The sequence below is a fragment of the Nanorana parkeri genome, unplaced genomic scaffold (genome assembly GCF_000935625.1).
Source record: "Nanorana parkeri isolate BGI_ZX_2015 unplaced genomic scaffold, ASM93562v1 scaffold179, whole genome shotgun sequence".
NCBI classification, from domain to species: Eukaryota; Metazoa; Chordata; class Amphibia; order Anura; family Dicroglossidae; genus Nanorana; species Nanorana parkeri.
In genome coordinates, this window is record NW_017306447.1 from 614,564 (window position 1) to 639,499 (window position 24,936).

At 40.9% G+C, this 24,936-nt stretch overlaps 1 protein-coding gene across 1 annotated transcript in view; it reads left to right on the forward strand.

Moving 5' to 3' along the window:
- Positions 1–2,034: 2,034 nt before the first annotated feature.
- Positions 2,035–24,936, forward strand: part of LOC108785794 (E3 ubiquitin-protein ligase RNF213-like) — a 162,824-nt gene continuing 139,922 nt past the window's right edge. The window contains exons 1-8 of the mRNA XM_018554943.1: positions 2,035–2,137; positions 2,354–2,451; positions 2,572–2,718; positions 3,569–4,534; positions 9,112–9,206; positions 13,996–14,154; positions 16,035–16,231; positions 16,719–17,002. Coding sequence (XP_018410445.1) covers positions 2,035–2,137; positions 2,354–2,451; positions 2,572–2,718; positions 3,569–4,534; positions 9,112–9,206; positions 13,996–14,154; positions 16,035–16,231; positions 16,719–17,002 — 2,049 coding nt within the window. The remainder of the gene's footprint in view (positions 2,138–2,353; positions 2,452–2,571; positions 2,719–3,568; positions 4,535–9,111; positions 9,207–13,995; positions 14,155–16,034; positions 16,232–16,718; positions 17,003–24,936) is intronic.

Sequence of the window (24,936 nt, forward strand, 5' to 3'; positions counted from 1 at the left end):
GGGCACGCCGGCTCTGCTGCAACCTGCTGTGAGTTAGGCACCGCAAGGCCCCCGTGAGCGCAAGGCTTTAGGCGACCGCCTAATCTGCACTTAGGTTCTGTGGACACAAGGGCAATATAATCCTCAGTGGTCTTAAAATGTATCCATCCTGCCCAAGTTGTGTAGTAAGAACTATAGTCATCTTTGGGAGAGTGATGCAGTTCTTCCATCAATCTCAAATCATCAACGCGAGTCAACCATTCCGCCATGGTAGGTATTCGGGGGGAACGCCAATGTTTTGGAATAAGGGCCTTAGCTGCGTTAAGCATGAAGGGGACCACTGTCTTTTTATACGAACGAGCCGAGAGGGGGTTAAGGTGGAAGAGGCAGAGCCAGGTATCTAATGGAGTTGTGATACTACTAATTGAGGTTATGTAATGGGTGATTTATTTCCAGTACTGCTGTATGAGTGGGCATTCCCACCATAGGTGAGCAAATGTGCCCGCCAGCCACATAAGCGCCAACACCTGGGGGAGTTTTCGCTGCACATAGCGTGCAGTGCGGTGGGAACCTGGTACCATCTGGCCATGAGCTTAAACTTAACCTCCATCATGTAGCTATCCGGTGACACAGAGGAGCACATTCACAACAGTTTAGCATGCTGAGAGGGAAGTAATGGATGTCGTAGTTCTTGTTCCCATTTAACCAGGAAAGGTGGAGGCGAGTCTGCTGTGACACTGGCTAGGATCTTATAAGTGACAGAGAGTCCGTGACGTGTGGTTGACCCTAGTAGGGTTTCAAAGGGCAAAAAATGTGGACGTGGACGGAGAGGCCTACTAAGGGACTGGACAAAATGTTGCAGTTGTCTATGTCTTGTCCACCCAATTAAGCAAGGGAATGTAGTTAAAGGTGTACAGATCTAAGAGTCTAGGGGTGAGGTAGATGCTTAGGGAGCGCATGCTGTCTTTCCGCCATAGAAAAGGGAAGTGAGGGATTAAGCTGCGACAGTCAGCTCCCTTTACCGCTATATTCAAGATCTCGGATTTGCCCATATTGATCTTAAAATTGGAAATTTCTCCATATGTGCGCAGTTCAAACAGTATGTGTGGGAGGGAAATCCTGGGGTCCCGTACGTAAAATAAAATGTCATCAGCATATGCTGCTATTTTATATTCAGTGGTAGGAGAGGATATGCCATGGATGTTGGGATGGTTACGTATAGTGGCTAGGAAGGGTTCAAGGGAGAGAACGAATAATAATGGTGAAAGGGGGCAACCCTGGCGAGTGCCGTTGTGTAATGTGAAAGGGGGTGATAAGGTGCCATTCACCTTAACTCTAGCAGTTGGGGAGGAGTATAGCGCAGAGATCCACGCCAGCATCCGGGGGCCCAGTCGCAGGGCAGACAGTGTGGAAAACAGGAATCCCCAGTCAACTCTATCGAACGCCTTTTCGACATCCGTAGATAGGAGCAAAACTGGGGATCCCTGCTTATGGGCTAAATGGATCAGAGACACTGACTTGAGGGCACTATCCCTGGCCTCACTCCCTGGGACAAAGCCCACCTGATCCGGGTGTATCGAGTGAGGAATGAGTGGACTGATTCTGGTAGCTAGGATCTTAGCATAGAGTTTGGTGTCAACATTCATTAACGAAATAGGGCGATAGCTAGGGCAACAAGATGGGTCTTTGCCAGGTTTGGCTAGGAGGGTGATGTGGGCAAGTAACGATTCAGGGCGCATAGGTGAGGAAGTATCAATGGAGTTGGCATATTTACAAAAATAAGGTGCTAGTTCGGTCTGGAAACGTTTAAAATATAAAAGGGGGAAACAGCCGGGGCCAGGGCTCTTACCTAGGTGGGTGGTTCGGATGGCTTGTTCAAATTCTGCTACTGTAATAGGAGATTCAAGGGCCATTAGTGTGTCCCTTGGCTACGAAGGTAGACCCACATTTTGTAGGTATTGAGCAATTTTCTCATGCATAGCCGTGTGTGATGAGGGCGTTGCAGGAGGGCGAACCCTATACAGGTCTTGGTAAAATTCACGAAAAACTCCGGCCATGTCCGTTGTGAGATGGGCCATGGAGGCAGATGTAGTCTTAAATTTAGGTATAAAGGTGGTGGACCGTTTTGGTCGTAGTGCACTCGCCAAATGTTTACCTGGTTTGTTACCTTGAGTATAAAGAAGGAGCGGGTAGCACAGTTACAACTGTTGGTATCTGAAATACATTCATTAGAAGTGTCTCATAAGGCTTCGAATGACCCTGCAACACATTACACACTTACTCTTAAAAGGGTTCACAGTTTTACTGTGATGAATAAGACATTTTATACCGTGATATTTCTAACGCTATATTTAATATTTCATGTTAATTGCAGATGTTACCAAAACTAGTAGCACCAGTGACCAATCAAAAAGAAGTGCAGATGAACCTCAGTCATTAAAAGATACCAGTACACCGACCAAAAAAAGAAAGGTAAAAGCTTAGTTTCCTTTTTTCTCTAATCAAAATCATTTATATGATTTCTGAATTCCTTTTAAGATCTTGTCATGTCAAATAGCAGTTCTCTACTGACACATACCAACTTTTCAACAGCTTGACCCTCATTGTTCTGTTGTATACATTAACTTGAAGAAGCAAAATGACGGTGTACCTGCAAAAGGCCTCCCACTGACCCCCTTATGCGGCTCTAACCAGCGCTCCCTCACCATTCCTTCATTCTCCGCAGCCAGCATTGCCAAGGTAACAGTGTCTCTTTAGATCTATTAGCATTAATTGTAATATACTCATAGAGCATCATTATAACCACTGGAGATGTTGCAATAGCAGATTTTACCAAAAAAAATAAAAATAAATTGCATCTCACAATATTCCCAGCTTTTGTGTGGGGGCAGTAGGTAGTTGTCCGTCATGAAGAAATTGCAGGCACAGAACATCTGAACTGGTCAGGTTAGGCCACTACCATAGATGCACCATTTCACAGACCCACAGCCAGGGTATAAAGTGTCAGATGGCCCAGTTTGCACATGGATAATGGCTGAATATGGAGTAATCAGGATATGATGGATAGTCTAGCTGCAGGTAGGCGTTTTTAAACTCACCTTTAGAAAACACTAATTGCCTGGTTGTCTGTGAAGGTTCTCATTCATCCAGACCATGATATATCTGTAAAAGATTATTGTAGGGTTATTATAACTTAAATTTAGTATTTTTATTCCCTCCATCATCCGACTAGCTTTTTCAATTCAGAATGACTTGTACAAAAATTCTCGGAATAAATATGGATAATGTAGCTCCAGCAACAGATCATTAGATCTGAATAGATCAGATTATGTTGATTGGAGCAACATTCACCATATTTATTCCCAGCAAACTTTTGTACAAGCCATTCTGAAATGAGAAAGCTGGTCGGATGATCAGCAAAACGTCTTCAATAAAAATACAGCAAGCCCAGTTGCCTTGATTTATTTTTTACAGGTAATTGCCTGGCTGTTTTGTTGCTTCCTGCTTCGGGGACTTGTCTAGTCCTGCTCTATGTCTGCCTTTCCCAAAATTGTTATGTTTACTAAAGAAATACTAATTCCTCATGCAGCAAAGAAACAGAAAGAAAAGTAAAACGAACACAGACAGTGACTCTGCCAACTCACTGATTTCACTTATCACTGATCAGGAGGACTCCAGTATTGAAGTTGATGAAAATGATTATGAATGTGAGAGTCTTGCAGCCTCTGTTACTGCAAACACACAACCCACTGCACAAACAATAGAAAATGCTGACACTACCAAGCCAGCTGAAAGTGATGAGGTTAGGACAGAATCAAAAGTTAGCCAGGTCAGAGTACTAAAAATGGACATATCACATACATCTAAAGTCAACTCTTTGGTTGGAGGTACGCAAATTAGTCAAGAGCCGACTCTTCAAAATGAAAGGAAAACTTTGGACAGTGCCATGGACAGAACAAGAGAATCTAACCTCAGCGGAAAAAATAATCTTGAAAAAGAGCATGCTAGTCAAAATGTAAAGAGTAAAGACGGTTCCAAAAATATCTCCAGCAGTGAAAAAGACACAAGTGACACACGTAAACCAAATAAAGACACAAGTAGTACAACACCTGACTTAGATGAAAGAAATCAAATTTCAAATAAATCAGCTACATCTGCAGCAACTCCTGACGTAGACCCAAGAACTGATCCTGAAAAGACCAATAACAAAGTATCACCTGGCAGCAAAAACAAAGAGAAATACACAAAGGTAGATGATTCTACAAATGTCTCAGTCCATGAAGAAAATAACAACAACTCTGAAAAGGCAAATAATGATAATAAAAATACTGGTTATAGCAAAAGATCTGAATCTGAACAGACAACAAAACAACAAATTACAAATGACAGAGAAAAGGAAACTGATGAATGTACTGAGGACAGTCCATCAGCATCCTCTAATACATTGATCCAGAAAGATGAAAATAAAAAACAGGGACAAGGATCTAAAAACGAGAATATGAATCAAAACAAAGCAAAGGAAAAAGAAGATTCCCAAAAAAATGAGAACACTATGGTGAGTTCATACAGAATTGTCTTGTAATTTATGTACAGTAAACTCCCCATTATCTGACATTAAAGCAAGCAGCACTCCCACTACACAGGGGGGGTTGCTTTAGAGTTACTATTAACGCTGAAGTTACCAGTAATCTCCCAATCCCGTGGGATAACTAGAAGTTTACTGTATTGGCGTGTTAGTTTTCTGTTTTGGGGAAACACGTCACTTAGGGATTTAAAACATTAAACAGCTAAATGAAAAACATTCAGTAGTGGGGGCCATAGACCTATAGGATCTATAGATCAGGAGCAGTGAAGTAGACCTATAGAGCTATTAGGAGTAGGTGAATAGACCTTCAGACCTATAGGGCATGTAAATCAGGAACAGTGGAATAGACCTGTATATTCATAAGATCTATAGAGTAAAAGCAACAGAATAAACCTGTAGACCTATAGGTCAAGAGCAGGGGAATAGATCTCTAGGATAGAGGTAGTGATGGGTAAATGTACTTAGGTTTGATTTGCAGGCCATTAATCAAACTCATCATAAATTCAATTCTGAAGATTGCAAGCTATAATCTGAACCCAGTTGAAGTCAATGGTTAGCGAAATTTGAAAATACATTCTGGCTATTTCCAAGGCTAATGGTGATTGTCAAACAATGGGCATGGGGAGTTGGGCACTGCCATGGGTAACATGCACCAATGCAAAACAAAAAAAGTCAGTGTTTGGCAGGGAAAAGATCCTCCTTTATATGCGTCTTTCAGAATGACATAGGAAAGACACCATTCCTTTTTAATACATGTTTGGGGGATGCTTTTGAGCTGTATGCAGGATTACAGTATAGTACAATTCTCACTGTGTTCTGTTATCACATATTTTGCATGTGTGGCTGATTTTTTTTAAAGTTTACATTTAGTTTGACATAAATACAGCAGCAGCACCCCAATCTGATTCATTTCAACTTGAAAAAAAATCAGGCTTCTTTAGGTAGTTTTTGCTGCAACAACTGATTTGTAGCTAGCAGTATAAGGCCAGAATTGAGCAGTGGAAGAAGTAGCCACAACCGATCTAAAAGCTTTTAAAAAAGTAAAGCTAAAGCCCTTTACAAAAAGGAACTCCATAATATTGTATGGAATCACGTGCACAGTATTTAGACACTTGTTTTAGGCTGCATTTTGAACAGGTGGGACAATAGCAAACTTTAAATCCTAAAATCAAATTTAGAGCGTATTATTTCATAGAATAAAGCCAGCAAAATAGTGTACTGACTCAATACACAGTACTAAAAATTAACCCTTTGCAGTGAGGCTACCCCCACAATGCAAGGGGTTAAGTGTTCGCTTTGGTCTATTGCCTAAAAAAAAAAATTATACTAACCTGATTTGATCTGGCAAAATATTATTTCTGCTCCTTCCACTCCTTTGCAAACTGCCCCTGCCCCTGGATGAAATCTAGTGCACCTCTATTGTGCATTTCCCTTCCTTTCCTTCTCTACAATCCCAGACACCCAGGTACGCTCTGCCACCGCATCGTCCACTCCCCCCACCCTCCTAATTGCTCGAGTCCACTTGGCAGTAAGCTGAATCTGCAGGAACATCAATAGAAATTGCTGCTTCTTGCCTGTTGTCCCCTCCCTCTGTGCTCCTCAAACTCTCTTCCACAAAAACAGATACAATTCATTCCTGTGCATCCTCCAGCATCAAGTTACGGATGTAACCTCAAATAATTCAGTCAACCCCTCCATGCCAATTTGTGGGGCAACGGATTTGCTGTAGAAGAGGAGGAAGAAAAGGGGACATTTGCAGTTGTTGCTGAAAATACGCTGCTTTGCACCAGGGAGGAAGAGGATAGGGAAGGCTTTATTATTCCCTCTACAACCCCTTCATTGTGATCTGACTGTATAGCATGCCCACTCCCAGAAAGAAATGGTAAATGTGTCCTGCATCTTAAAGGTGCAATTCGACTACCGTTTGGTCCTGCAGATTCAGAAACTGCTCATCCCACACTAGCTGTGCATGAAGAACCTCTGCCTCTCCCTTTAGGCCCCCCAGACATAATAAATACAGGGGATAGCCTAACCTTTTTAGCAGCACTAGGGGGATTGAGGATGTGGTGATATGGTTCTCTTAACTGCAGTGCACTAGTATGCGGTGATGGGCTACAAACAATAGATAGTTTTGCCTGTGCCAGCAGCAAGTTCACAAGTTCACATAGGTGAGCACCAAGAAAAAGTAAGAGACCCTAGTTAAAATTATATTAAAATACCATATGCCTTCCTCAAAAAACACCAACTAAAACACTATACCCAAAAACACCAATCCTAAAACACTAAACCCTTTTTTTTTTTCTTTTAAGGGTTTTCCATAACCTATCACAGAAATATAAAAAACATATTAAAATGAAAGAAAAGAAGATCCCTAACAAGAAAAGTTGTTGCTGACATACCCGCAAAAAGGTAGTCCTCAAAAGGACTATTGGGTCTGTGCTCTGTGAATGCAACGGGTGGTATTCATGAATGTTTAACCCACCAAAATACAATTCCCATTAATGTTGCACAATACAGCATAGTGTGTATGGGGGATGTTCACTACATATGATGTAGCTCACTACACTGCAATTCACTGTAATGTAGCACAATACAGCACTATTTATAGCATTATTTAGCTCTGTATATAGCAATGTATAGCAGTATCTCTCTTTTCCTAAAAACACTCTGTCCTCTGGCCAGGAATTACATGATTGGTCATTGGTTGCTACAGTGGGAAACACATCAGTTTGTGATTTTTCTAGTTGTGAACAGCTAGATTTTGGCTCGTGGCTCATCCCTAAATATATATCAGAAACTTGAGAATCTACTTGCAAACTTTAAGGAACGGTTAGGAGCAGAGGAATAGACCTGTACTTAAACAGGATTGATAGTTCAGGAGCAGGTGGCTAGACAGGTAGAACTGTAGGACATGTAGGTCAGGAGCAGGGAAATAGATTTGTAGACTTATAAATCAGGAGCAGGGTAATAGACCTGGAGCAGGGTAAAAGACCTGGAGACCTGGAGCAGAGGAATAGACCTGTAGTTAAACAGGATTGATAGGTCAGAAGCAGGTGGTTAGACAGGTAGAACTGTAGGACATGTAGGTCAGGAGCAGGGAAATAGATTTGTAGACTTATAAATCAGGTGCAGGGTAATAGACCTGGAGCAGGGTAAAATACCTGGAGACCTGGAGCAGAGGAATAGACCTGTAGTTAAACAGGATTGATAGGTCAGAAGCAGGTGGCTAAACAAGTAGAACTGTAGGACATGTAGGTCAGAAGCAGGTGAATATAATGTAGACTTATAGAGATCAGCGGCAGAGTAATAGACCTGGAGACTTATAGGTCAGGAACAAGGTAAAAGATCTGCAGACATATGGGAACAGTAGGTCAGGGACGGGAAACCTGATCTGTTTTCTATAGGGCCTGTAGCTCAGAAGTGGGGAAATCGAGCTCTAGACCTAAAGGTCAGGAGCAGAAGATAAAAACTGTAGAGCTATGAGGCATATAGGTCAGGAGCAGGATAATAGCTCTGTCTCCCTGCTTCTACGAAAGCTCCCATTGACCAACTGTGCCCTTCTCCCCTGCTTACACACCTGTTGTGGATTGGGAGATCAGGGCTGTGCTTTTGGTACCCATATGTTGCTGCTACTGATGTGTGTGACTCGCTAACTCCATGACTTGGGACAGCAGATGAGTCTGCTGAGAAGGAATGAGCAGTGCAGAAGTGGCTAATAGTAATTTATCCTCAACTAACGTCTCTTCAGAAATCTCCCAGACTCAGGGGAGATGAAAGGTTCCTAAGGTTAATGGTCAACCATAGCTTAACAAATCTTAAAGTGTATATCAGGAAAAAAAACCCCATATGCAGTAAATCTCCACAATGCATGCACATTTCCCTATGTTTTACAGACCCCTAAAGCACCGAAAAATGCATGTTGGTCTGCCAGAAATGCACTGTAGCACAATGTCCTGTTGTCTGACAACATGCAGCATTTTTGTGGACTGAATGGTGTCAGCTCTGCATAGTGCCTTTTGCTAAAGTACTCAACAATTTCACTCTTAAATCTCCACAACATAAAGACTAAGCATTTTCTTTGAGATAACACTGGAAGTGTGCACAGGACCGCTTTGAATATATGACAACACCAACAGGTATAGTTATTTAATAAAACAGATCTAACAAAATATATTGTTATATTTAATTAGGCGAAAGATACCACATAAGAGAAGCTCATCTGGGTTTACAGATAAATTAATTGCATCGCTTTACTGCTCAATATCTCTTTTTACCTCATAGCTACTATACAGTATGTCTCCCAGGGCCCTCCCCTGGTCTACAAGCGGAGCGGATGTGGACGGGTTTTGAAGTTGAGCTGAGATTCATAATAGGTTATAGTTAGAGGCTTAAATTAATACAAAGTTTGTTTAGACCAGTTTTTCCTTTATCTTGCTTGTAGTTTAGATGTAAACCATAGCTTAAATAATTACAATAATTAAAAATAAGTGGGAAATAATAATAAAATAAATAATAATGTTTTTCATTTTTTTTATTTTGTTAACCAGAAGGTCACAAATGCTTCAAACCTGCAAAGTGGAGCTGGACAAAAATCAAATAAACAAAAGGCAGATAACGAAGAGGAACAAGAAGCTATTCGAAGGTGCAGTATGCTGAAATTCTCTTAGGGTCATGTCAAATGGGCAATTCTGTACCTGGCAACACTTCACCAGAATTGCTAAAGTTCAGCTTATACTGTATTTCTTTATGGAGTCACTCCATCACTTGCTGAGCTATAGTTTTGTCTCTTCTTTGCTGTTTGATTTGCTAGCAAACGAGTTAGAAGGTATTGTAACCTGTATGGAAATGAGATGTGTACAGCTTAGCCTGTTAATTCTTTTTTTCCAAAATATCTCTTTATTAGTTTTCCAAGTTTCACATATCACATAAATACAGATGCCAAAACAAAGAGAAAAAACAAACAAAAAAACCCAATACATATCCATATAATTAACAAAATACAAACATTATATAATATCGCAGTCATTCCATTCCTCTACCTTCATAGTTCCGTCTAACCAGAAACAACATATAACAATAATACAATAAAAACTTTCTTCCAGACCCAAGAGTACAGATAACAAAAAACAATGCATATCCCTCTAACTAAGAGAATAAATATATTGTGTACTAACGCAGTCCTTCCATTCCTCAAGATTAAAAAAAAAAGAAACGAAAAAAAGAAAAAGAGAGGAGAGTCAAATCCAATCCAATCCAAGGGAGGTTTGCCCAGCAATGATCCCTATAAGTATGTGAGGATCTTCTGTGAACTCATATAATCCCTCCAGGGGCTCCACCTCTCGCCAAATTGCGTATGTCTCATATATATGAGCTATAAGCTCTTCAGATCTCATCACATTGTTTAATTCTTCAGCCCATTCCGATATCTGAGGGGAAGTCGTTGATTTCCAATGTCTAGGTATCACTGTCCTTGCAGCTGCGAGAATAGGGCATAGAAGACCCTTTTTCAATACCGCAAGCGAGCCATGGTGTAGAGACAGAAGAGCCACCTCAGGTGTCTCCAAACCATGGAGTCCCCTTAACTCCTGCGCTATCTCCAAGATTGATTTCCAATAGGTTCTTATTAACTGGCACGCCCACCAGATATGCAACATTGTCCCGTCTTCCCCAGAACACCTCCAGCACAACTTGGAATTCTTAGAGTTCATCTTGTATAAGTTATATGGGCATCTATACCACCTTGTTAGTACTTTAAAATGTCTTTCCTGTGTTAAGGCAGAGATGCTTGATTTAAAGGTTAGAAAAAAAATCTTCCTCCATTCATCCTCTGTAAATATATGTCCCAACTCTCGTTCCCACACTTTAGTATAATAAGGGAGTGTTGGGTACCTCTGTTTTAATATTAAGTTATATAACTTGGACACCATGTGTTTATCTCCTGCCTTGTTTAAACATATCTCTTCAAAAGGAGATAGGTCCCTAAGCACGCTCTCTTCTATAGGGAGTCCATTATAGAAGTGATTCAGTTGGAAATAATCTCGCCTGACCAGCGCGCCGCTGACTCATCCCTGCTCCCCTGCTCCTGACTGGCCGCTGCAGGGTTTTTTTTTTTCTTCTTACTTACCTCGCCGAGCGTCGCGTCACTGCTGCTCCGGTGGGCGGCGCTCTGAGCGGGGTCATCTCACAGTCTCCGGCCACCTAAATTAGGACCCGGAGACTGCCAGATGACCCCGCTCGGCGACGTAAGTAAGAAGAAAAAAAAAAACATAGCGCAAGCTTCGGCGCTAGGCTTCGGAACATTTTGACAAGTACAAGTACTTGTCAAAATGCCCGGTATCGGGCCTGATTCCGATGTTAGCATCGGTATCGGGACATCCCTAGTTAATACGATAGTTGCTGACCTTCCCAAATTCCTGTATCTCATCCAAGATCGAGGGGAAGGCTAGCCTTGGATTAGTTACATATAGAAGTAGGTCATCAGCAGAGATACTGAGTTTATGGGAGCTTTCATTTACTTTCATCCCCCAGATATTCCCATTCTAACGGAGGGCTATTGCCAGGTGTTCCATTACTATAATATATAGCATGGGGGACAGGGGGCATCCCTGTCTTGTCCCATTTGTAATTTCCAACCTATCCGATAGTATCCCATTTACACGTATCCTCGCAGATGGGCTTGTATACAGTGCCATAATCTTTGAGACTAGGGATATCGGTATTCCTATCTGTTCTAAAGATATTTTAATACATTTCCAATCCACCCTGTCAAAGGCCTTCTCTGCATCTAAAGAAAGTAAGCATAGAGGGATTTCTCTCGACTGGGCTTGTTGGATCAGAGAGATAGTTTTGATGGTGTTATCCCTCGCTTCTCGCCCGGGAACGAATCCTGCCTGCTCTGGGTGAATTATCTCCTTTTAAATATGGTTGTATACGTAGAGCCAAAATTTTAGCATAGATCTTCATGTCTACGTTTTATTAACGATATCGGCCTATAACTCGCACACTGTGTCGGATCCTTTTTAGCTTTTTGTATTAATTTTATATATGCCTCTTGGGTCTGACATGGAAACCCACATCTGTCACCAATAGAATTGAACACTTCCAATAATATTGGAGCCAGTACTTCAACAAATTGTCTGTAAAAGCGCCTGTTAACCCGTTGGGCCCCGGACTTTCCCCGTCGGTAGTGAGTGAATTACTTCTATTATTTCTTCCAGTGAGAATGGGGTATCCAGTTTATTGATTGCTTCATTATCTGGTCTGGGCGAGGGGGGGTCTGATACACATACTCTAGCTTCTCCTTTTGTTCATCTCTCCCCTCTTTTCTTGTTTTATAAATCATTGTAGTAATTATGAAATGCTTCAGCAATATTTTCTGAGGAATTAACTATACCCCTGTGTTGGCAATTCATTTTTGGAATATATGTTCGGCCCTGTTTCTCCTTTATCGAACGTGCTAGAAATCTACTACTTTTATTTCCAAATTCATAGATAGTTTGTTTCACTGTGTCCTTATACCTTTGATACCCCAGATCTATTCTTTGATGTAATTCAGTCCTCTTTTGCTGGAGACTATTGTAGACATTTATGTCTGCATTCTTTTTATGCTGGCTCTCCAATTGGTAAATCTCATCCCGGGTGGTATTTAACCTCCTGTTCTTTTTAATCGTGTCCCATGGGATATGAGTATTCCTCGTATTACCCCTTTCAAGGTTTCCCATTTTATTGGTCGTGCTGTGTTATCGTTTTTATGGTCGATTAAAAAATTTGCAATACCTTGCCTAATGGCCTCCTTTATCGAGTCATCTTGTATTAAATTTTCATCCAGTCTCCATGTCGCACTCAACTTCATGGTATTCGGGGGTGTTTTAATAAAGAATATGAGTGCGTGGTCTGACCATATTTGTACACCTATATCAGCTTGTATCTGCCAACTAATTAAGCAATGGGACACAAAAAAGTAATCTATCCTACTGTATGACCTATGTGATGGTGAGTAACATGTATAGTTCCTTGCTCTAGGATGTAATATACGCCAGCTGTAGGCTCTGTAAGCGTTGTTTTAGTCTATTGAGCTGGGTATATGGGCTGTATCTTTAGACGTGTCTGCTTTCGGGTCCATTCGGGTTGAAGTCCCCCCCTACCACCAGAATTCCTTCCATGAAATCACCCAAAAGGTTAAGTATCTTTACTAATGTCGTCATCTGGCCTTTGTTGGGTAGATAGATGTTAACGAGTGTGTACTGTTTGTTAAATATTTTACATTTAACAAAAAGAAAACGCCCTACCTCATCTCCCATTTCCTGGACCTCTACTACCGGTAGTGAGACATGAAAACCTATAGCCACACCACGAGATTTACTCTGGGTGTAGTTACTCATACACCATTTAGGATAGTATCCAGTAGAGATTTTCGGGGTTAAAGAACTTTTAAAATGCGTTTCTTGAAAGAAAAGGACCCCTACTCGTTAAGTATGCATATCATATAATACCTGGGATCGTTTTTGTGGAATATTGAGACCCCTCACATTTAGGGATCCAAACTTAATACTATTCATCAGATCTATCTTCCCCACCTTTAAGAAAAAGTATTGGTAATTGGTATCGGCGAGTACTTGAAAAAAAGTATCGGTACTCGTACTCGGCCTTAAAAAAGTGGTATCGGTGCATCCCTACCTATAATCATTTTTCTTTTATTTCGATCTCCCTTCCTCTTCACTAGTTGTTGGTCGTGTTTTACACCTTTATCTCTATACACCTCAGAGTGCCCTAAGAACATTGCATGGAGACCCCCATACCAGTTAAACCCCCAGCCAATCCTCATCCTTGACATGGAAAACAAACACAACATAAAAAACACTAAAAACAACAACAACAAATCAATCATCCCTGGCCTCCGTAAATTACCGAGCCTTTGCCAGTTATACCGGCTTCTATCCTTGGGAGGTAACTCTAGCAAGGGTAGGTCCCATGCCCTTTTTCCTTTTCCATTTCTTCCCCAGCTTTTCTCTTATTCTTATTATCTTCCTTTTATTAATTTATATATTTTATATTTTATTTTGGGTGTCTCCTATTCCTTGGTTCCCATTCCCTCCTCTCCCCTCCTTCCTAAACTGATCTACAAATAATTTTCCAACTGACCCCCCCCTCCCACCGCTTCCGGCCCGCACGCACCTAATCGGTGCCCGTCTGGTCAAGAGCGGCATGGAGGATTGGTTCGGAACGGGACAGAGAGAGAGAGAGAGAGAGAGAGAGAAGGAAGGAAAAAAAAAAAAGTTCTCCCTTCCCCCCAGTCTCCCCACTTCAATAATTTCCCTTATTGTGTATCTGTGTCCAACGTTTGACCACAGCTTCAGGGACAACAGCAAACAATTAACTTCAGTGATCACATTGTTATATCTCTCATCTCCTGTTAATTCTTATTCCTGCAGGGAACTTAATCCTGAGGACTGTATCACACTATATTTCCATGTCATTGTTTCCAAACATTTTAATGTGAAAACCAACGAGGATAAGGTGATAGTAAAAGGTGGAGGGATTAAAGGCTATAGACCATGGAAAGATGCCATCTGCACGATGAACTACACAGAGTAAGTTACCTGATTTATTTTTCTTATGTGTGATTGGGGTTTAGCTATTGAGCTCAGTAAACAACAGAATACTTTTACCAGAGGAGCTAAGGAGACTCAGAGAGCATGTGAATGGAGCTAACCACTATATATAAGCAACTGTTTAAGGTATGCAAAATAATGATCTCTTTCCTTTAAAGAAGTCTCACTTTGTAGTATTTTTCACAGATCACTTTTTGACAGTTCACTACTTCTTTATTCCCAGCCACACTCTGCAAAAGGAGCACAGGGCCGTCTTTAAAGCAGGGTAAAAGGGGCAGTTGTCCCGGGCCCAGCCATTGTTGTGGGTCCCAAATCAGCTGCCCCTTGAGCCCGCAAAAGATACACACACGGCACTGGTGGCACTACCAGGGTTGAAGCGGTCAGCTCCCCCCTTCCCTCTAGGGATGCTATTCAAAGTGAATAGCAGACCTTAATGCTGCATACCTCAATAGACAAAAAAAGTGCCATAGTGCAGGGAGAGTGATTGATTCCTAACCATATGTAATTGTATCACATATGATTACATGCGGTATTCCAGCACACTGCCGTTTTCAAATGCGACCGCTATCGCCTGACCAATAACTTAAACAGGTGACAGCTGCCCCTTGTAAATGGCATATCTGGGGATTCCTGCTGCAGGAATTTGCAAGTCCATGAGGTAGGAATTCCTAAACACATCTACTTTGTGTAAACAAAGACAAGAAATTATTTATTGAAAAATGCAAAATGTTTGAGTCACAACTAAAATTGTAAGTTCAGCTTTGTACCAAACAAATAAAAAACAAAAATAACATAGTTCAGCACATTTTTAAAAATATATTATAGTTATTCCCAGTACAGGCAGTCCCAGGGTTACGGACGTCCGATTTACAGACAATCCGTACTTACGAACCGGGTCCACAGTTCTCCTAAATGTACCGGCAACTGCCGATACATTTAGGACAACTGTGGCTGCAGCGGCCTGTGTCCCTTCAAATCCCAGCTGCTCTCTGCGCCTGTGTTGGCGGAGACAGCGGGGACACAGACCGCTGCATGCCTTCGCTGCCCCCCGTACCTCTGCTGCTGTCTCCTGGTCCCCTGGTCCGTCGGCTTCTTCTCCAGTCTGGTCTGGCCGCGGCTCCTCTGCCCCGCCCCCCTGCCTCCTCTTCATTGCAGGTTGGGAGCCATACCCAGCCTGCTATTGGATATTGTAAAATGCAATAGCCAATAGCAAGCTGGCTATTGCAGCCGCCCACTGCCTGCTGTCAATCAGCATGGGAGGACCTGATAGAGAACTTTCTCCTTCAGGCCCCTCCTCTGCTGATTGACAGCAGGCAGATGCAATAGCCAGCCAATTTGAAATATCCAATAGCAGGCTGACTATTGCTCCCAGCATTAAAATAAAAAAAAAAGTTAAAAAAAATAAAATTTAAAAAGACAAAAACATGTAAAAAGAAGTTACAAGAAATAAAAATTAAAAATGCAAACAAAAAAAATGAAGTTTATTAAATAAAATAAAAAATATAATTTTTTTTTTTTGGCTGTAGTTACACTTAAAAAATGTACCTGTTCCGACTTACATAGAAATTCAACTTAAGTAAAAACCTAAAGTCCCTATCTTGTATGTAACCCGGGGACTGCCTGTATACCTTTTGCTTCTGCCTTTATAAAATGTTAAAGTACACTGTTTCTCTTTTCGTTGTCATATGCATTGTTAAACATTTAACAGAATAAGAACCATAAAAAATAGGTGGTAATAGCAGACAAGAAAATCCAAAGTAATAAAAGAACATGTTGTACATGAAAAGAAATGTTCACGTGTGTATCCCTCTATTCCCCTGGTACACTATTTCTCTTTGATATAAATGTCTTTTTTTCAGAGACCTCAAGCATCATGGTTTCCTGTATGAAGGGCAAACTCGAGTTCCCAAGGATTGTTTGGATAGACCCATCGCATACAAGTATGTTATTGTGCAGGCAAATGGGAAAGAGGAGTATGAATATATCTATAATGCGGATGAAGAAAAAACTGTGAATCGTTGCCTGCATATTCAGTCCAAATATGTGCAAGGAAAAGGTAAGATTACTGTAAAAAATTCAAGATTTGCTTTTGAGATTGCAGTGTAGATATTCGAAATACAGGTGAAACTCGAATAATTAGAATATCGTGCAAAGTTCATTTATTTCACTAATGCAACTTAAAAGGTGAAACTAATATATGAGATAGACTCATTACATGCAAAGCAAGATAGTTCAAGCCGTGATTTGTCATCATTGTGATGATTATGGCTTACAGCTCATGAAAACCCCAAGAACCCCAAATCCACAACCTCAAAAAAGTAGATTATTACATGCAATCAATAAAACAAGGATTGTACATAGAACAATATCGGACCTCTGAAAAGTACAAGCATGCATATGTACTCAGTACTTGGTTTGGGCCCCTTTTGCAGCACTTACTGCCATTACTTTTGCATGATATTCTAATTATTGGAGTTTCACCTGTATATGCTTAATGCTTACTTTTAATTAACTTGACGAATTTATACTTTACTTTTTTTCAGAGTGGCATCAGTATGATGATGTGTGTATGAAGGAAGATCATGGGTTAATGGCAACGCTAAGGAGCATAGTCAAAGATAAATACAAAGATATCTTTAATGGAAAGATGATGGCTGGTGAAGTCATGCTCAGCAGGATTTTCAGTATTCTCACAGACTGTGATGCCATCAATATGTCCAATTTCCTAATCCAGCTTCATCAGTTGAATGTCGTGTACGCAGAGCCACTTTTGATTGGAGGAGACAGAGTAATATCATGGAAGAATCTTAAATTTGGAGTTCCTCAGGTAACTGATTTATATACACTACTTTTGTCTTTGAGAGGTTAATATTTTTCATTTACAGATTTATTTTGTAAAGCTAGTTAGAATAGCGAGAGATTAAAGGATATCTAAACTCAAGAACACAAATATAATGTAGTGCAGCTGACAAGTCCCGAGATGTGGTGGCTACATTTTGTTTTCTTTGTTCATGCTAAGCACATTTTCTGCAAGTACAGAAAATACATGTTTATCTTGCCAGAAATGCTCTTGTCACTTCCTGTGAGCTGATCTGATATATCAAAGAATGGTATCATTTTTCTCAGTTATGTTCTGTTAACTACAAAAGAAAGTCTTCCTATGTAATGGAGAGGATAGGATTTGTCGTTCAAATCAGGAGAGCAGCGTAGGGTGACAACCCTGCTCTTCCATAGGCACAGTACAGTGGGTGAGCATTGTCACTCTAATACAGGAAGTGTGTTACTGGCATTATCACCAAGTGAAGATAAAGGAAAAATGCCTGATAAATAGGGAACAAATACATCCAAGGACTGGTAAGTTGCAATATATGGAATTTTTGTTTTCAGGCTCCTGTACATGATCATTAGAATTACTGTAAGAAGTGAGTCAAATGCAGTTGCTTTGCATTTAAGTTGCTCAAAGCATTGTTTCAAGTGCATCTAATGCCTGATTTTAACACACATGTGAAAGATGCCTAGCAATGGATGCTACTCCTTGATGTTAGAGGCCACTTTCACATGTGTGTTAAAATCAGGCATTAGAGAAGCGTTTTTTAAAGCCTCTCTGCCGCCTATTAACGCTCATGTGGGATAGTGCAATAGCAACTGCCCAATGCTGTTCACACACGAGCGATAGCGTTTTGTTGCTGTGTGTTAAAAAATAGAGTGCACGTCGCGTTCTAGAGACATTGATGCTAGACAAATGCCTCCATTAAAGTATATTGAAAATCCACTTAAAGTAAACTATGCAGTTAGGCCTTTTCCCCATAGTTCTCCTAAGAGTAACGGAAGGACACAAACTAGTGTCCTCCCGTCACCCAAAGCTCAGTATAAACGAGCTACAGCTCGCGGTATACTGAGATGCCGCAGCCAGAACATATCCCGACAATTATGTCTGGATCCACCCAGCTGCGTGAGTGACAGCTGGCTCTGCCTATCTAGAGGCAGAGCCAGCTGTACCCGTCCCCTCCCCCGTCCGTTCCGCCAATCAGCGCTGGAGGATCGGACAGGGGAGGGGGGAATCCAGTCCCTCCACTGTCACGGCTCTCTGTTGGCACAGGATCGAGAAGTGAGCGAGCGCCGGTATGTGTTCGCTCACTTCCCGGTCTACTGAGCCGACCTGTGACAGTTTCATTGTCACAGGTCGGCTCAGATTATGAGGCTGAGTGAAAATCACTCACCTCATAATTCTCCTTTAAAAGATCAGAAGATCTAATAGAGCATTTTTCCGGCATTTAAGAAGCATTGCACATGTCTTTTAAGAGAGGCATAGGAGGTTTTGCAATCCCAGAAACCTCTGGGGAATCAGAGTGAGTGAACAGAGAAGGTGCAGATGCCACTACCTGTCTGCACCCAGCTAGCATTTTGCCAGCAAGAGGACAGCTTCTAGCCAAGGTACTTGCAACCTGTGATAGCCTGACCTATGCCACCCTGTAGTACCAGCTGTTATCAATGTCATCCAAAGCAGTGCCGACCATACCAGTGGCAGCTTAGCAGTGCCAGCCACACCATTGCCAGGCATTACAAGTACCAACCAGAACCAATCATCTCCGGAATAAATGTTGCATGGCTAATTCAAGCTGTTGAGCAACACCCAGAATTGTATGACTCAAGTCTGCCCAACTACTGCAACTCTTATTAATATAAATGCAGCAAATGCAGCAATACACTGCACAGAAAACTAAAAATATGCCTGCAAATTTCACAACAGCCTAAGCACACCTCAAAGCTGGTCACTTCCCTTTATCACATCACTTCCCCTTTAACACTCCCCTAGTTGCAGGGCATTTTGCAAACATTTTTGACGCCTCCTTAATGCCTTGAAAATGCCTGCCAAATGCCTTGTTAACACTATAAGCACGATAATTCACATTGCCCTTTCATTAAATTCTCCGCATGCGTGAAAGAACCCCAAAAGTTTGAGTTTCCTGCAGAATCAGCTTGTCCCCTGAGCACTGACCCTGACTTCCTGTTTTGGGGGAGTGATGCATCAGATCAACATGGATACCTTTATAATTATGTTTATTTAGACTATGCATGTTGATGTTTTTATCTTTAATGTGATTTTAACAGGAATGCACACAATACAATATGATTTTTTAATACAAATTTAAGTGGTCATGTTGGTGCGTAAAAAGTCCATTGTTCGTTGCTCTCTTGTATCCATATATATTAGGATGTGGCACTGTCTGAACCACTGTACACCCTTCTACTACTTATATCTTTCTACTCCACAACTCACCCCCCAATGTCCTTGCGTGTCACTAATCTACTAACTGACATATCAGGCTGGATGTCGCAACACATCTTAAAACTCAACCTTTCAAAACCTGAGCTCATGATATTTCCTCCTGCCCGTGCACCTTCCCCCAACTTTTCCCTTAAGATTGTTAACACAACTATCCACCCCTCCGCCCATGCCAAGGTCCTAGGTGTCATCATTGACTCGGACCTCACCTTTCTTCCCCAAATCCAATCACTATCCAAATCCTGCCGCCTTCAACTTCGTAACATCTCCAAAATACGCCCCTTCCTCACCAAATAAACCACAAAGCTGCTCATCCACTCCCTTGTTATATCTCATCTTGACTATTGCAACTCCCTCCTCATTGGCCTACCTCTACACAGGCTACCCCCCCTTCAGTCTATCATGAATGCAGCTGGTAGACTCATCCACCTAACTAACCGCTCAGTGTCTACAACCCCCCTCTGCCAATCCCTCCACTGGCTTCCAATAACACAAAAGATACAATTCAAAATATTAACAACCACTTACAAAGCCATCCACAACTCAGCCCCCGGAGGTGTTTGCAGGGCAGGCTAAAAGGCTGCTCCTCTATAGATACAACGCAGTGAGTTAGTGTTGTCACAGGATAAGAAGTGGATTACTGGCAGAATCACCACGGATAAAAAGAAAAAAAAACAACTGAAAAAAGAAAACTAAAACAGGATAAAATTCAAAATATTAACAGTCACTCATAAAGCCTTCCACAACTCTGCCCCCGGATATATCTCAAACCTTGTCTCAATGTATCACCCTAACCACCCCCTCCGCTCTTTCAAAGACCTCCTGCTTTCCAGCTCCCTCTTCAACTCCTCCCATACTCGCCTCCAGGAGTTCTCTAGAGTCTCTCCCATCCTCTTGAACTCTTTACCCCAACCTGTCCATCTATCTCCCACTCTGACTGCCTTTAGGCGATCACTAAAGACTCAACTCTTCAGGGAGCCTATTCTGCCTCAACCTAACCACTGAACCATCACATTCTCAAACAATTCATCCCCACACAGCTACCTCCTCATGTATCACTCCCCCCTCCCCTTTTAGATTGTAAGCCCTCACGTGCAGGGTCCTCCTTACTATCTTGTCTTGTATTGTAATGTCTTCCTTATATTGTTGGCGCCATTGAAATCCTGTATAATAACAATAATAATAATAATATATCTTTAAAGGAGCAGTATTGCCACACTAGGACATAACTATAGAATACCTCCCTCTCTTCTTCTCCTTAACATTGGGGTTGTTCTGTAGTCCATAGAGATGTCTGGGAACAAGGGTATTGATCACTGCAGGCAGAGACAGAAAGCACATGAAATGATCAGCTCACACGATCAACAGGTTTTTTTGAGGAAATAAGATAAGTTAATTGATAGGGTTTACATACACTATAAGGGTCTGTGTTTTGAGCTTGTGTTTTGTATGGGAATATAAATCCTGTCCCATGAGAACAAAAGCCTGATGATACAGACCTTGAGAGAGACATTTGGGGCACCCTCCTGACTGTGCTGTCTCCCAGAGGTATATGGATTCCAAAAATGGCTGTACATAGTTAGAAAAAACATTTAACAGGTAAGTCAGTCAACATATACTATATGTATTTTTCAACTGTATATTTAGTTGCTTTCCTGGAGCTGAGCTTTAACATAATTTTCCATATCGACATTAAGGGCCAATTCTGATAATATATTACAGTATCCTTGCTTTTATAGAGAATTGATAGTGATTTATTTTTTCCCCCCCGACACCTAGGTAAAAAAACTCATCTTGAACATTCTTCGTCAAATCTGTGAACCTTTCCTAGATAGAAAAAAACTACCAGCAGAGTACATTAAAAACCGATTGATAGCTGGTTTGGTCTGTATCCTCGTAATAAAGCATTTTATTATTACCATTGAGAGAGCCGATATTGTAGATATATGCAGTGTTTTGTGTTTGGATGAAATGCCCAAAGACAAGATGATTGACGAACTTCGTAGAGCAAAAGCTACATTCTGTAAAATCTCAGGGTAAGTCATTCCTGCATTACATGCATTTACTCAGAAACCAGCTGACGTGTACTGTTTTGTATTTGTTCTTTAACTGTTCTCATTAATGTGACAAGCACACATACTGTATGTCATAAAGTAGACCTGCAAAGAGAGACTATGGTCTAATAAAACATTTTTAGATAAACCTGGTAAAGTGGTTCGCTTAAAGAGAATCAGTCAGCAGTGAGTGTTTGAATATTCATAATGTCCACCCTTTTATTGTTAAAATAGTGCAGCCTTTCCACTCATAGCTTACTTTTATTCTTAAAGTGGATCTAGCATAAAGGGGACTGAGGGGATGTCTTTTCCAGCCTGTAGCAGACTGATAACATAATTCTAGCCTAGCTTATTGACTGGAGATCAAAGACTTCTTTGTATTGAAAAAAAGGCTGATTTATTTAAATAAAAGAATATAATGACATAGTTAGTCAGGTTGAAAAAAGACAAACGTCCATCGAGTTTATATATATATATATATTTGTACTCAGAGTCTACTTACCTGATACTGGAAAGCACTTGCCCGGCGCCACCTGCTGACGACCCGTACGTCCGTTGTCTAATGTCTCTGACCTGTGTAATACTGTGAAGCTACCACTGGGAGTCTGACATTTTAGTTTTCCCGGGGAGATGATATAAGTGAATAACAGCACACACCCCTATTTCTGACATGTTTAGGCTGTACTATTATAGCAACCTAACCCCTTAGTAACACGGCTTCAGAAAATGTTTTTGTGCCCGGGGATCGGAGCAATTTTGCCATGTGTTTGTTTAACCATAATTTCCATCTTCCTCACTCATTGCACCTACACATATTATATATTGTTTTTTAAAGTAGAAAATTGGCTTTAATTTGATGTATCATATGGATATATAAACTCTTAATTATCTTTATTAAACCCCCCCTAAAATGTAAACAAAAATGCACAAAAAAACCCACATTTTGTACAGTTTTGGCAATGATAATGTGTACATAGTTAGTGTAGCTAACAGAAAGTAATTCATAATAAATTATTTTATTTGTCCTGATTTATAGGGTATATCATATTTCTGGGATTTCAGTTTATTTTGGGAGTTATAGTTCACAAAATACAAGGAGTGAAATAAAATGTTAGTGTAAATGTCATATGTTTCAACAAACTGTGGATGAGGAGGTTGCTTTATTATTATTACATAGTATTTATATAGCACCAACATTTTGAGCAGGGCTTTACAATATAAGGAAGACATTACAATCACAATACAATTCAAGACAAGATGGTAAGGAGGGCCCTGCCCGTGAGAGCTTACAATCTAAAAGGGGAGGGGGGAGTGATACATGAGGAGGTAGCTGTGTGGGGATGAATTGTTTGAGAACGTGATGGTTCAGTGGTTAGGTTGAGGTGGGATAGGCTTCCCTGAAGAGATGAGTCTTTAAGGAACGCCTAAAGGCAGTCAAGGTGGGAGATAGTCGGACAGGTTGGGGTAAAGAGTTCCAGAGGATGGGAGAGACTCTAGAGAAGTCCTGGAGGCAAGTATGGGAGGAGTTCACAAGGGAGCTGGAAAGCAGGGGGTCTTGGGAAGAGCTGAGGGGACGATTAGGGTGATACTTTGAGACAAGATTTGAGATATATCCGGGGGCAGAGTTGTGGAAGGCTTTATGAGTGACTGTTAATATTTTGAATTTTATCCTGTTTTAGTTTTCTTTTTTCAGTTGTTTTTTTTTCTTTTTATCCGTGGTGATTCTGCCAGTAATCCACTTCTTATCCTGTGACAACACTAACTCACTGCGTTGTATCTATAGAGGAGCAGCCTTTTAGCCTGCCCTGCAAACACCTCCCTCTCTCCTCATCCCCATTATGTAGATGGGTGTTGCTTTGTTGTTTACAGAGATAGCTGAGAAAACTGATTACATTGTATGAGATTTCGGTTCAGTTCATGCAAAATTTTTGGCAGGATCAACAGGTGTTTTTCTGTACTACAGAAAAGGAATTTAGCCTGATAATGTACAGTAAACGAAGTGCATTTTTTAGGTTTGAATGGATTGGGGAATGGTTAGAACCCGTAACAGGTTTATACTGCTGTGTGCCAGCATTTGGCAATGTTCCCTCACTTCTCCTTCTGCAGACAATTTATTTTACCAGAGAGGAAGTGAGTGAAGCTCTCCAGCAGCAGAAATTAAAACTATCTTATAGAAATGGAAAGGGAAAGAACCTCTCTGATTTGTATTACTGTGTCTGCACCATTTGCAGATGTTCTCTCACTTACTGTCAGGTGAAGCCATTGTCAGCAGGACAGAAAGCAAATCTCAACCTCAGGTAGCAGTAAAAAAAACAGACAGGGGTTCTGATCCTTCCCCCTCCATCCAAAGTTAACAAAGTTAAGAAACCAATGCAGGCATCACAATTAATGACCATTAAGTTGCGAGATATTATTTGTTTGCTCTTGAATTTAGATGTACTTTAAGCTAAAGGCGTTTCTGTTTGCTTCTGTTACAGGATGGATATCCATTTAAGGGCATTTTGCCAGAAATGTATAGATGCCAGTATTGATGAATGGGTGTGGATCCTACCTGTGTTTCATGAATTTTCTGCTGCATCTAATCCAGACACGTTCCGTAAAGCAGAAGGAGACAAGCAAGAAGATATATGGGCAGGTCTGGAAGGCCTTGATTATGATAAAATAAAAAAAAGTGAAAGGTAACTATGTTGCATTGCTATGCAATTTGCCTTTTCTAGCAGTGGACAAAGCTAATTAACAGCTGACTAAAATACTAGTTGTTTTCATCTCCCATTAAAGGGATGTTTTCACACTTCTACTAGGGCTGCCACCTTTTCTTCCAGCGAAACCCGAACACTCTAGCAATGCACGGAAATGTTTTGGGGAGAATGATTCATATGTACATAGCGTATGTACATAAATATCACAGTCGAGACTATTTTTAGTAGCCCCTATCTTAATTTTGGTTGCCCTGTCTGCCTGACATCAGTTGTCCGGGTTTCAGCTGCCATGAAACCCGGACACACCATTCAAAACCTGGACTGTCCGGGTAAATCCTGGACAGGTTGCAACCCTACCTACTACACCGGTACTGTATACCCTATCACTATGCAAAAGTGTCCCTAGCTCCCCTTAGCCAAGTTCCTTTAATTTTTTTACACACAGAGCCGCTGAAAGACAAAGGGATTTTTTTTCATAAAAACTAGAACAAGAGAAAGGAAAACATTTGAGTTGCCCTTACCAGCCTATCAAACTCTTTGCTTAATTTTTCCAGAAAAATAAATGTTTAACTGTTTCTTCATTTATATTGGTTTAAACCCAAAGTCTCACATTGCGAAATTATGTTCTAATGCCCTATGGGGAGGATTTAGAAGTCACATGGGATGTCTTGAACAAAATATATACATTTTCATATTTACAAGCAATGGTTTTTATAAATTT